Below are 13,574 nucleotides of genomic sequence, written 5' to 3'. Positions count from 1 at the left end.
GACGAGGATTTGTGCTCGGTGAGTAAAACACTTTTATAATATTTCATGGCAATTGTAATTATATTTTATCTAAAATATTTCAAACTAGTCATGTTTACATTAAATTATTTCAATTCATTTTTCGCGCAAGCACATGTTCAGTAGCTATGAATAAGCTCATACAATTTATTATATTATTAAATAATTAATTATTTACATTAATTCTTACATAATATTTTTGATGTGTTCCTATACTGAAAATATGTATTACTATTCCAGGTATAACCCGAGGTGGTTGGTGGTGGTTGGCGGTGGTTGGAGGTGGCTGGAGGTGGACGAGGAGGAGGACGAGCTGGACGAGGAGGAGGACGAGGTGGACGAGGAGGAGGCGGAGTGGGTCGTGGGAGAGTGGGGGGAGGAAAGGGTCGGGGCAGGGAAGGGAAGGGAAGGGAAGGGAAGGGACGGGACGGGAAGGGAGGTTGGGAGGGCGGGAGGGAGGGAGTGGGAAGGGGCGGGCGGGAGGGAGGGGGGGCGGGAGGGAGGGAGCGAGGGAGAGCGGGAAGGGCGGGCGGGGGGGTGTTCTGCTCTATTAACTCAACGGGCTCGCACCGACATCCGTCCTGCACTCCCTCCACTCCCTCCCTCCCGCCCTGCCCCCCTCCCTCCCGCCCGCCCCTTCCCTCTCCCTCCCTCCCGCCCTCCCAACCTCCCTTCCCTTCCCTTCCCTTCCCTTCCCTTCCCTTCCCGTCCCTTCCCTTCCCACCTCGCCCCCTTCCCTGCCCCGACCCTTTCCTCCCCCCACTCTTCCACGACCCACTCCGTTTCCTCCTCGTCCACCTCGTCCTCCTCCTCGTCCAGCTCGTCCTCCTTCTCGTCCACCTCCAGCCACCTCCAACCACCGCCAACCACCACCAACCACCTCGGGTTATACCTGGAATAGTAATACATATTTTCAGTATAGGAACACATCAAAAATATTATGTAAGAATTAATGTAAATAATTAATTAATTAATAATATAATAAATTGTATGAGCTTATTCATAGCTACTGAACATGTGCTTGCGCGAAAAATGAATTGAAATAATTTAATGTAAACATGACTAGTTTGAAATATTTTAGATAAAATATAATTACAATTGCCATGAAATATTATAAAAGTGTTTTACTCACCGAGCACAAATCCTCGTCCTCCTCGTCCTTCTCCTCGTCCACCTTCGACCACCTTAAACCACCACGAACAACCACCGATAACCACCTCAGGTTATACCTTGAATAGTAATAAATATTTTCAGTATAAGAACACATCGAAAATATTGTGTAAGGTTTAATATAATTGAGTAATTGATTAATTAATTAATTAATAATATAATAAATTGTATAAGCTTATTCATAGCTACTGAATTTGTGCTTGCGCGAAAAATGAATTGAAATAATTTATTGTAAGTATGACAAGTTTGAAAAACTTTAAATACAACATAATTACAATTGCCATGAAATATTATAAGAATATTAATTAATTAATTAATAATATAATAAATTGTATGAGCTTATTCATAACTACTGAATTTGTGCTTGCGCGAAAAATGAATTGAAATAATTTAATGTAAACATGACAAGTTTGAAATATTTTAGATAAAATATAATTACAATTGCCATGAAATATTATAAAAGTGTTTTACTCACCGAGCACAAATCCTCGTCCCCCTCCTCCTGAATCACCGAGATTACCCGCAACCACCCCTAACCACCTCCAACGAAAACCGCCAACCACCTCGAGTTATACCTCGAATACTAATAAATATTTTCAGCGTGAGAACAAATCAAAAATAATGTCTACGGTTTGATATAATTTTTTTATCGACGTATTTTACCAAAAAGATTATGAGAAGATTGTAAAGTTATAGACATTTTATTAGCGCACTGACAGCTACTGAATTTGGGCTTGCGCGAAAAACGAATTGAAATAATTTATTGTAAACATGAACCAGGAACCACGGAGCGCTTATCCTGGAAGTCGAGAAATTTTATTAGCGGACTGACAGCTACCGAATTTGGGGTTGCGCGAAAAACGAATTGAAATAATTTATTGTAAACATGAACCGGGAACCACGGAGCGCTTATCCTGGAAGTCGAGTTTCACCGCGTAGCGGACCCGAAGCGCGGGATCCGGGAGGTTGAGAACCCGGTACTCGAAATACGTAGCGGACCCGAAGCGCGGGATCCGGAAGGTTGAGAACCCGGTACTCGAAATTTGCGGAGCGCGACTCTCATCCGTCCGCTCTACTGCGCGGTTGTTTCCAGACTGAGGAATTCGGCTAACTGATTTTGAATTGGTGACGTCACTTTCTGAACATCCGACTTCCAAACTTTGGTTTCGACCTTTAATACTATGTATGATGATGTATGATGTACGTTGTATGATGTACGATGTATGATGTAAGATGTAAGATGTATGATGATATGATATGACGTATAATGATTTCAGTTCTCACATTCCAGACAAGAAATACGCACTTTATCTTTCCTGCCAATTGCAGACTGAAGCGGCTTGGCCCTTCGATCGCCAGGCGTGGACCAAAGATTCATTCTTCAGTTAACGAGTCAGCTAACGAGTCGAAATGTTCTTTGCTCTGAAAATCACGAAAGAAATTCAACTTAACCACGTTAGACTTCTGACGGAAATTTCAACGATTTAAAAAAATGCTGTACTCAATTCTTTGATGCACTGTTCCGACGTAATTTTGCGAGAGAAATCGATTGGGCGCAGTCCCAATACGCTGCGATCAACGCATCAAAAGTTACAGCCAAAAAACGAGAACCTGTGTTTTCGACATTTTTCAGCAGGTGCTTTTTCGCTCGCCGTTTCTCTCCTGTTGGTCCTACGCACTTTTTGCTGTGATTTCTGAGTTCCTTAGGGTCCAATTAGTCTGGTGAGGGTCATTCAAATCACATCCGGGACCAAAATTTTCTGGCTCCAAAATCGAAGAAAAAGTAAGGCTAACCCCTTTGCATTTTTGGCGAAAATTTTCGCGATTTTGAAAAGTGCTGGAATGAATTCTTCCACGCACTATTCCGAAGTAATTTTGCGACAGAAGTCGATTCCGCGCAGTCTCAATACGCTGCGATCAACGCATCAAAAGTTACAGCCAAAAAACGACAACCCGTGTTTTCGACATTTTTCAGCAGGTGCTTTCTCGCTCGCCGTTTCTCTCCTGTTGGTATTACGCTCTTTTCGCTGCGTTTTCTGAGTTCCTGAGGGTCCATATAGTCAGGTAAGGGTCATTCAAATCGAATCTGAGACCAAAAATTTTTGGCTCCAAAAATGAAGAAAAAGTAAGGCTAACCCCTTTGCATTTTTGGCAAAAATTATCGCGATTTTTAAAAGTGCTGGAATAAATTCTCTCACGCACTATTCCGACGTAATTTTGCGAGAGAAATCGATTGGGCGCAGTCCCAATACGCTGCGATCAACGCATCAAAAGTTACAGCCAAAAAACGAGAACCTCAGTTTTCGACATTTTTCAGCAGGTGCTTTTTTGCTCGCCATTTCTCTCCTCTTGCTCCCACGCTCTTTTTGCTGCGTTTTCTGAGTTCCTGAGGGTCCATATAGTCAGGTAAGGGTCATTCAAATCGAATCTGAGACCAAAAATTTTTGGCTCCAAAAATGAAGAAAAAGTAAGGCTAACCCCTTTGCATTTTTGGCAAAAATTATCGCGATTTTTAAAAGTGCTGGAATAAATTCTCTCACGCACTATTCCGACGTAATTTTGCGAGAGAAATCGATTGGGCGCAGTCCCAATACGCTGCGATCAACGCATCAAAAGTTACAGCCAAAAAACGAGAACCTCAGTTTTCGACATTTTTCAGCAGGTGCTTTTTTGCTCGCCATTTCTCTCCTCTTGCTATCACGCTCTTTTTGCTGCGTTTAGATATATTCTTCAGTAAACGGGTCGGCTAATAACGCTGCCGTTCTGCGACAGTTGGATGATTAAAAATTTTGCTCGTATCTTTCAAATGTGTGTTAAAATACACTTTAAGTGTTAAGAAGCGTCGTTCTTTCTCTCCCTATTACCTTTCCAGGTCTTTAAATCACTACGCAGCGTTAAATACCGTCTCATATACGAAGCATCCATTTCGTCTCGTTCAAAATTAGCGCATCCGTGATGTATTACAGTTACTCTGAATTTTTTTCCATCCGAATACTTTTCGATAAACAATTCTGCTCCTCCACCCAACGCAGATACTTCACTTGCGACCAGCTAAAACAACGTTTCGATTCTATGCCTATGAAAATTCAAGATCGAGAGAGCAAATTAAAAATTGTTGGAATAATTATGAATACTAATGTTATGGAATACATCGAGCGCGCGTCGAATAGAATCCCATTTCGAAATGAATAATTCTTCTCTTTTCATATCATAGCTAAACTAGTAATATAGGTAAATAGGATGGTTGGAGGTGTTCGAAAATGGTAGGACATTTCAAAAGTTAAAGTCGACGATGATCCGATGCATCAATTTTATCGTTACAGATTTTCTTTTTCCATGAGGCATAGAGTATTCAACAACGATAATGCAGTCCTTAAAATTCATCATTCATCTCTGTCTGGAAAGCTAATTCGCGAGGCGTGGTATTCTATTCTATTTGCATTATTAGAAAAATACCCGTACTCTACATACACTGTTTCTAAACTTTTGCTACATTTGGTTTAATCCCCATGCTTCCACAGCACGAATAGTCGGAAATGTTTTTGATTATCCATAATAAAATAAAAGAAGTAACAAAGTTTAAATTTATTGTTAAAGCTCTAATGAATACATCAAACTGCGGTCGAATCAATTCATTTATTATTTGCACATGACCTCTGTATATTTGATAAATTATTCCTAAATACATTGAAACATACGTATTTATAATGAAATATCATGCAATGGGCTGTGTAAAGTATAAACTATAATTTCTATAGAATAGCTGCTTTTATGTCAATAGGGCTTTGAGACACAGTTCCGTTCGTCCTCCTCCTCGTCCACCTCCGACCACCTCCAACAATCGCCAACCACCTCGAACAACCACCGATAACCACATCGGGTTGTACCTGGAATAGCAATAAATATTTTCAGTATAAGAACACATCAAAAACATTGCGTAAGGATTCATATAATCACAGGTTTTGTTTTTTGGCTGTAACTTTCGATGCGTTGATCGCAGCGTATTGGGACTGCGCCCAATCGATTTCTCTCGCAAAATCACGACGGAATAGTGCATGAAAGAATTTATTCCGGCACTTTTCAAAATCGCAGAAATTTTCGCCAAAAATACAAAGGGGTTAGCCTCACCATTGGATGAAGAATATAAACACAGTCGCTCTCATGGGCTTTAACGTGACAACCGAAAACTGCTCTGTGAGGTATTCCAACGGTATAGTTGAGAACTTATTGCAGAACATCAGAGAGTTTCCGATTTCGACATGATGCTGGCTGCATTCACGTTCTGAGTAACACAGTCTTCGCAATGGTAAGCCCAAGCCAGTACTTGGCCTGAGTGTACTTACCTACTTGTCGGCGATACAAGAAGTTAGTAATGAGAATAAATATCTTTCCAAATTCGTAGCAGAACAATGATTTAATTAGAGTATAGGTACCCGAGAGAAGAATGTATACATAGATCATGAATAAAAATAGACGAGATGTAATAATGATACAGAGACCAAAAAGTATAAACGTATATGCGGTCCATGTACGACATCGATATATATGATTCATTTATGATTAATATGTGATGCAAACTATAAATTTCATAATTTTCTAGGAAATATACTAGATTATCTACTATAATCGGCTCGAATATGACAATAAAAGAATTTTTCGTTTCGATACGGGATTCAATACGACACGCAGTCTATACATCCCATAACAATAATATTCAGAATTAGGAGTACGAATAGGAGTGGGATCAGTAGTAGGAGTAGGAATAGAAGTAGGATCAGGAGTAGGTTCAAGAGTGAGAGTAGGAATAGGAGTAGGTTTAGGAATTGGAGTGAGATCGTAGTAGAAGTAGGATTAAGATTGAAGTAGAAGTAGGAGTAGGAGTAGAAGTAGGATCAGGAGTACGAGTAGGAGTAGGAGTAGGAGTAGAAGTAGGAGTGTAAGAGGAGGGTAGGGGCGGAAAGGGTAGGGTAGGGTAGGGTAGGGTAGGGTAGGGTGGGTTCTACTCCTGATCCTACACCTACTCCTGATCCCGCTCGTACGCCTGATCCTACTCCTACTTCTACTCCTGATACTACTTCTTCACCTGATCCTACACCTACTCCTGATTCTACTCCTGATCCTTCGCCTATTCGTACTTCTACTCCTACTCTTACTCCTACTCCTACTTACACTCCTACTTTTCCTACTTGTACTCCTATTTCTACATCTTCCCCTGATCCTACTCCTGATCCCACTTCTGATCCTACTTCTACTCCTACTCCCACTTCTGATTCTATTCCTGATCCTACTCCTATTCCTACTCCTGATCCTGATGTTACTTCCTCAAATATTATAAAAATGTTAAACTCACCGAGCACAAATCCTCGACTTCTTCTTCCACCTTGTTCTCCTCGTCTTCCTCGTCCTCCTCCTTGTCCACCTCCGACCACCTCCAACCACCGCCAACCACCACGGGTTATACCTGGAATAGTAATAAATATTATCAGTAAATGAACACATCAAAAACATTGTATGAGGATGAGTGTAATTAATTATTGTATTGATAATATAATAAATTTTATAAGCGCATTCATACTTACTGAATATGTGCTTGCGCGAAAAATGAATTGAAATAATTTATTGTAAACATGACAAGTTTGAAATATTTTAAATGAAATATAATTGCAATTGACATCAAATACTATAAAAGTGTTTTACTCACCGAGCACAAATCCTCGTCCTCGTCGTCCACCTTGTTCTCCTCGTCTTACTCGTCCTCCTCCTTGTCGACCTCCGACCATCTTCAACCGCCGCCAACCATCTCTAACAACCACCGATATACAGATAACCACCTCGGGTCATACCTGGAATAGTAATAAATCTTTTCAGTATAAGAATACATCAAAAATATTATGTGAGAATTAATATAAATAATTAGTTAATTGATAATATAATAAATTTTATTAGCGCATTCATAGCTACTGAGTTGATGCTTGCGTGAAAAATGAATTGAAATAATTTATTGTAAACATGACAAGTTTGAAAAATTTGAGATAAAATATTATTCCAATGGCCATTAAATATTATAAAAATGTTTCACTCACTGTGCAGAAATCCTCGTCCTCCTCCTCCTCGTTCACCTCATGTCCTGGAAGTCGAGTTTTACCAGGTAGTGGACCTTGAGTTCAGAAACTTCGGAGCACTTGTTCTTGAAGTCGAGTTTCACCAGGTAGCGGACCTGGAGCGCAGGAATCATGGAGCGCTTGTCCTGGAAGTCAAGTTCCTGCAGGTAGTGGACCTTCAGCGCAGAAACTACGGAGCGCTTCTCCTGGAAGTCGAGTTTCACCAGGTAGCGGACCTGGAGCGTAAAAACTACGTAGCGCTTGTCCTGGAACTCGAGTTGCATCAGGAAGCGGACCCGGAGCGCAGGATCCAAGAGGTAGAGAACCCGGCACTCGAAATCTGCGGAGCGCGATTCTCATACGTCCGCTCTACTGCGCGATTGTTTCCAGACTGAGGAATTCGGCCAACTGGTTTTAGATCAATCACGTCAAAGGAAAAAAAATTTTGGGCGACGTCACCTTCTGAACATCCGAACATCCAAACTTTGGTTTCGATCTTTAATACTATGTATGTTGTATGATGTATGAAATATCTTGATGTATGATGTATGATGTACGATGATATGATATGATATGATATGATGTATAATGATTTTAGTTCCTACATTTCAGACAAGCAATAGGCACTTTATCTTTACTGCGGATTCCAGATTCAAGCGGCTAGGTCCTTCGACGGTCAGCCGTTGGCTAAAGATATATTCTTAAGTTAACGGGTCAGCTAATAACTTTGCCGTTCTGCGACAGTTGGATGATAAAAATTTTTGCCTGTACTTTTCAAATGTGTGTTAAAATACACTCGAAGTTTTCAGAAGCTTCTTTCTATCTTTCCCTATTGATAAAAAAAAATTGCCAAAAATCACCTTTTTAGGCTTCAAATCAGGACACTGCGTTAAATACCGTCTCATATACGGAGCATCAATTTCATTTCGATCAAAATTAGCGCATCCGTGATGTATTACAGTTACTCCGCATTTGTTTCCATTCGAACACTTTTCGAAAAACAGATCTGCTTCTCTGCCCAACGTAGATACTGCACTTGCGACTAGCTAAAACAGCGTTTCGATCCTGTGCCTACGAAAATTCAAGATCTCGAGAGCAAATAAAAAAGTTTCGGAACAATTATTCATGAAATTGTGAAAATTATGCATGAAATGATTTATTCCAGCACATCCCAGAATCGTCGAATTTTTACCAAAAATCCAAAGGGGCTTGCCTTACTTTTTTGTAACCAAAAAATCTTTTGTCAACTCAGGGTACAAGGCGACTCTGAATATCTAGGGTCCGTGGTATGACTAGAGGTCAGTGGGCTGGCAAGTCTGAATTGAACTACGTGTTAATTCAGTGGTTCTCAGTTGCGTTTTTATCCTAAGAATTGAGTAATCTATGATTGTTAATTGGAAGTATGAATATATGGAGAAAATTAAGAAGCGAGAAGGAAATCGAATAAAGTAGTAGTAGTTTTTCGACATAAGACAATAATCCAATTTATTCCTATTATTCCAGAATCGCGCACTCGTGCATCGTTAAGATGCCTTTTTATACCACAAAACATACTGAAAATATTGCAGTGTGTCCAGGGCCTTTTTTCTGTAAAATAAACAAAAATAAAAAAGATATAGATACTTGATTCAATTCAATCAATTACAGGTATTAAAAGTCTAGAATAATCAGAATGAATGATTGATTATTTTCTTATATCTCTAGCAGCTAGTTATAGAGCTTATAGAGAAGCCCTGTGAAATACGTTGCGGGCAAAGTATGAAGAATGACACTCGAAAAACTTAATATTTCCTTCGTAATTCCTCTGCTGTTGGTTCTACACTCTTCTTGATGTCTTTTTGAAATTACCGAGGGTCCAATTAGTGGAAAAAGAGTTCTGCAAAACGATTCTGAGACGAAAAGTTTTGCAGCTCTGAAAATCGCACACGAAAATGGAAAGTTTAAAATAACGAGAAAATTCTTTAAAAATCCATGTATATTGAGAAAAAACAACGATTTCATTTTATATGACAAACAAAAAACATTACCAACAAATTTGTTGAACAATGTTTTGTTTGAACAATTTATTGACAACTTTTGGGTATTATTACTGTTCAAATTTAATTTTCTTATTGTCTTTATTGTGGTTGATTTATCCGATTTTTATGTTGTCATAACGTATTAATGACTTTTCGAGCCTCCTTTCAGAGAGCTTCACTTGCAGACTGTATTTTAATGACATCTGAAGAGGTGCTAATGAACTAAAATATATCTGTCATCTGTGCAGCTCAGCAATGACTTACAGCTGCAGCGCTAACAAACCGACTGATGATAAGTGTTTCGGTTCGTCAATTACCACATGACTGTTTGCGAATTATTTTGTTGTAACTCTGAAATTGCATTCGGATTTTGGTTTTACCGGGTATTAAATGGAAATATACCGGGTGTCGTTCATTTTCTTTATATTGAATTTATTCGTTTGAACATCATCCACAGTTCGAACGAAAGACTGATGATAAAGTATTTGCGCAAGTAAACACGGATCGATCAACTTGTTATGCACAAAGGCATGATACTCTTTTAATTGCTGGCATAAACGAGTATCGGATTAACATGTGGACTCATTATAAAGCAGCTCAAAATTTGCCGATAAAAAAATGAGAGAGAAATATAACCCTGCATATACCAATGTCATAAACTTGTCAATAATTTCTGTACAAATGTGATATCCAACCATGAGATAATGAGTTATAAAAATGTATTACCCTGACCACAAATGTAAAACGTACATTTTCATCGACTACTTTGTTGAATTGAAGAAAAAATAAATGAAATGATTTTGCAATAATTGATACTTGCAAGCTTATAAATATTAGCTGTCTTAATAAATCTCTTTTTTCTATTTGTAGTCTCGATTTCTCCTTCCATATTTTGCATTTGATATATTGTAGCCATGTATGGATGCTGAGATGCTGAAAAATTACTATATATTCTTCCAGTATCTTATACACTTTGCTTTTTCCACCGGTGTCAATATGATCAACATTTTGTTCAAAACAGCATCAGAAACTAGTGCGAACAGTACTGTAAGCGTACTTTGGACGCAAGGTACGGAGACGTTTAAATATTCGCAATATTTGCTGATTGTTCCAGTTTCTTAAGCTCTACGTGCACATTTGTCACTGTAATATCTGTTATACTTTGAACATTATTTTTTGAAAATATTAAATTTCCAAAAAAATCGGGGTACAGTGTTTCCATAGAATAGAAGGTCTAGCTGACTTTATTATTTTCAGTATACACAGGAATTAACAACCGTTTTCATCAAGTTACCAGTGGAATATGTCGGAGATCAGCGGAATTACTAAAGTTCCGACATTCCAGTACGAAGACAAAGACTTCAACCTTGTCGTCACGACGGCTAACGGATTAAAATCCAGATTTGATTCGTTCCTCACAGAGAAATGGCAAGATGCAAGAGAAAACGGAATATTTTGGGTCGATTTGAACATTCCAAAAGAGAGAACTTTGCCAGGCAATTACGGTTTCTTAGCCCAGGTAAGTTTTCTGACAAGAACGCATAACTTGCAGGTGCAAACATCATTCCGTACTTCGGATCGTTTGCTTAATTTGACAAAATACATCTTTAAATACGCTGCAGCTGCATCCGGATAAAGGAAAAAAACGACGGAAACTCCAAGTGATCACGTCGATGTTACAACCCTTCGATTCCAGAGAATTTAATTTTACGAATTTGCCAAATGAAGAGATCTTGTTTGACGTTGGCAATGGAGATGGAAATGACATCGTGGCTGTAAACGTCAGCCCTTCTGGAAAGTACCACAGCTTACTGATCGTCGAGCGATTTAAATGCTTACCGCAAAGAGCTACCAGGCATAGTATTGAAAAAGCTGTTGATTTGATGCTCCTGAGTAATTCGCCGTAAATATCATGCTGCGTCATGTGTTATTATTGATATCCACTATTTGATACAGTGTTAATTAAAATTGGATATAAGCTCACGTTAATCATTGGGGCTAAATTCATGAACCGAAGCTATCTTAATTTCGTTTTTAGGTACTTCAGAATAATCTTCAACAGTTCATGTGCGCACGCATCTGTCAATCACTTACACTGGCATTTGTACTATTTGAAACGTGACATGCCGCTTGAATCCATAGTGAGTCTTCAATGGTATCTGATAACGAGTACCATTTTGGTCTGAAAAAACAACAGGTGTTCGATAATTTCAGAAACTCAACCATCTTCGAGGTCCTGTGTTTATGCTGAAGGAATTTCCAGCTAAAGGATTTTGCTTGAAGTTGTCCTCGTTTTCGGATCCCAACGCGATCGGCGATTTAGTTTCGTGGACGTACTTCATCATAGATCGTCTCCACAAGTCCGAAATCCCTTACAGTGTCTGTTTAACCAGAGCTAAGGAAAATATTGGCGATAACGTTTATGAGGATGTTCGGGTTTATATTTGGGGACGAAAGCCTGGAACTAGGGTGACAAACCGCTTCGATTTTGCGCCATCTGTATGCGAATTTTTTGGACATTTGATAATCACAAGTATGTGTTATGACGATAAGACGAACGTTGCTTGCGACGATTAGTCAGGAGCATGCACATTCGATTTTGTTTCAATATAGTATGCTATTAATTTTCTTATTTATCAGGTCGACAACTGTACGACGAATTGACCGAAGAATCGGTGGATAAAATTTTGAACGATCTCACTTCGGATAGCTTCTCGGCTGTGAGAGATGATGTGTTAGGAATGGATCTGAATGGGAAGGAATTGATAATGGCGCCGTGAAGAAATTTACGTCGAGGCGATGTTCCTGTAACATTCCATAATATTGAGTTGTAAAATTCTTTATAATGTATCTGCAAAATCTGTTCAACATCCAGGTACCCGCAAAAGCACCCCCTAATTTACGTTTCATTTGTAACGTTTTAGAACATCCGAGTAACGGAAACTATGTTTCAGCGACATTTAGATTGTAACATTTCATTTGTAGTATACCCGTAAAATCACGGTAATAAAACATATTGTACGTTAGCGTAATGCCACATGAAAAGTTTTTTTTTTGTAACGTTTTCCTGACGTTCACGCAGCGTTTATATCAGAATAATGAAAAAATTGCATTTCTATACTTTTCACGAAACGTTATGCATATTGTCAATAAAATATATTCTAAGAATGTTTATTTATAAACATTTAGGAGCCATTAGGAATATTATATATGACGGGGTGAAAGCAAAAATGGCATAAGTGGGGAGTCTACAAATAAACCCGGCTCTCCTCACGCCATACTGCAAAAATGTTTGAAATTGTCGACGAGTTAAGCTTGCAAATAAAAAGTTTCAACAACATTTGTATATTTCAATGATATATTGTATCTTTTCATTCTATTTCTATTATAATGAAATATTGTATATTTCAATAAAACAAAACGTAGCACACGAAACATTTCTGAAACAGTTGGCGACGTTCTTTCGTGTTATATTAAGAATTGACTTTCCAGTTGCCATGTGACATTACCAGTATGGATCATACATATTTCAGATAGATTGTTTCTTACAAACGTTCAAGAAATGTTTCAAAAACATTATTTACGCAATGTTACACATGGGCAGAATGTCTATCATATTTAGCGGGTACTTCTTAACCACATAAAAAAGATTCATTTAATTAATACATAGTTTTATGAAACCTACCATATTTATAATAGTCAGTAAAATGATATTTGTGTTTGAATTATAATTGATGCTGAATTTTCTTCTATTCTTTCGATGTTACTCGTACAAAACTTACGCAAGTCGAACTACCATATTTCTGTTGTACGATAAACTTTTCTCCTTGCATTAGTATACAAATGTGGAAGCTTACCGTATTTTACAACAACGAACCGATAATTGAGAATACGTCATAATTGCGTTACACCTTATAAAACGTAAAAAACGAGATTTCACCGTAGTGAGGAACTAATTAATGAAAAGACAACCCAAAAAACAGAAGTTGATTGTATTTTCAGAATATATTTCGAAACCCATCTTCAAAACCAAGAGCTTACGCAGATATTTGAAAAAAATACCGTATGTACAAATTTCTGTCTTCGCATTTTAATATCATATCCTTGTTACGTCCACTAAAGAAGTTTGTGTAACTTGATATTTGGGTAAATGGAAGGCATCCAAAAACTAAGGCACTCGGGGTTCACAAAAAGTATGCACTATTTATTCGTACGCAATAGTCTGTAACATGACTTGCACAGCATTCTCCGAATGCGCCGTATAAGT

The 13,574-nt window shown here is 38.5% G+C and overlaps 2 protein-coding genes across 4 annotated transcripts; one reads left to right on the top strand and one right to left on the bottom strand.

Annotated features, from left to right (window-relative positions):
• Window positions 1-4,827: 4,827 nt before the first annotated feature.
• Window positions 4,828-7,672, bottom strand: LOC138190453 (uncharacterized). The gene is made up of 4 exons (XM_069133602.1): window positions 7,272-7,672; window positions 6,890-7,031; window positions 6,539-6,649; window positions 4,828-5,075 (listed from the first exon to the last, which is right to left on the bottom strand). Exons 2-4 carry the CDS (start codon window positions 6,966-6,968, stop codon window positions 4,963-4,965), a joined length of 303 nt encoding a protein of 100 aa, XP_068989703.1. The 5' UTR covers window positions 6,969-7,031; window positions 7,272-7,672; the 3' UTR covers window positions 4,828-4,962.
• A 2,617-nt stretch (window positions 7,673-10,289) lies between these two features.
• LOC124212988 (GDP-D-glucose phosphorylase 1-like) lies at window positions 10,290-13,459 on the top strand. 3 transcript variants are annotated; one of them, XM_046613733.2, is made up of 6 exons: window positions 10,290-10,376; window positions 10,565-10,826; window positions 10,930-11,162; window positions 11,346-11,448; window positions 11,522-11,840; window positions 11,948-13,459. In XM_046613733.2, exons 2-6 carry the CDS (start codon window positions 10,611-10,613, stop codon window positions 12,085-12,087), a joined length of 1,011 nt encoding a protein of 336 aa, XP_046469689.1. In that variant the 5' UTR covers window positions 10,290-10,376; window positions 10,565-10,610; the 3' UTR covers window positions 12,088-13,459. The 3 variants fall into 3 exon arrangements, with proteins under 3 accessions (XP_046469689.1, XP_046469687.1, XP_046469688.1); XM_046613731.2 differs by having other exon boundaries at window positions 10,930-11,210; XM_046613732.2 differs by having other exon boundaries at window positions 10,332-10,452; window positions 10,930-11,210.
• Window positions 13,460-13,574: the final 115 nt, after the last annotated feature.

Source organism: Neodiprion pinetum, chromosome 2, assembly GCF_021155775.2.
Source record: "Neodiprion pinetum isolate iyNeoPine1 chromosome 2, iyNeoPine1.2, whole genome shotgun sequence".
Lineage (NCBI taxonomy): Eukaryota > Metazoa > Arthropoda > Insecta > Hymenoptera > Diprionidae > Neodiprion > Neodiprion pinetum.
This window is presented reverse-complemented; position numbering and strand designations above follow the sequence as displayed.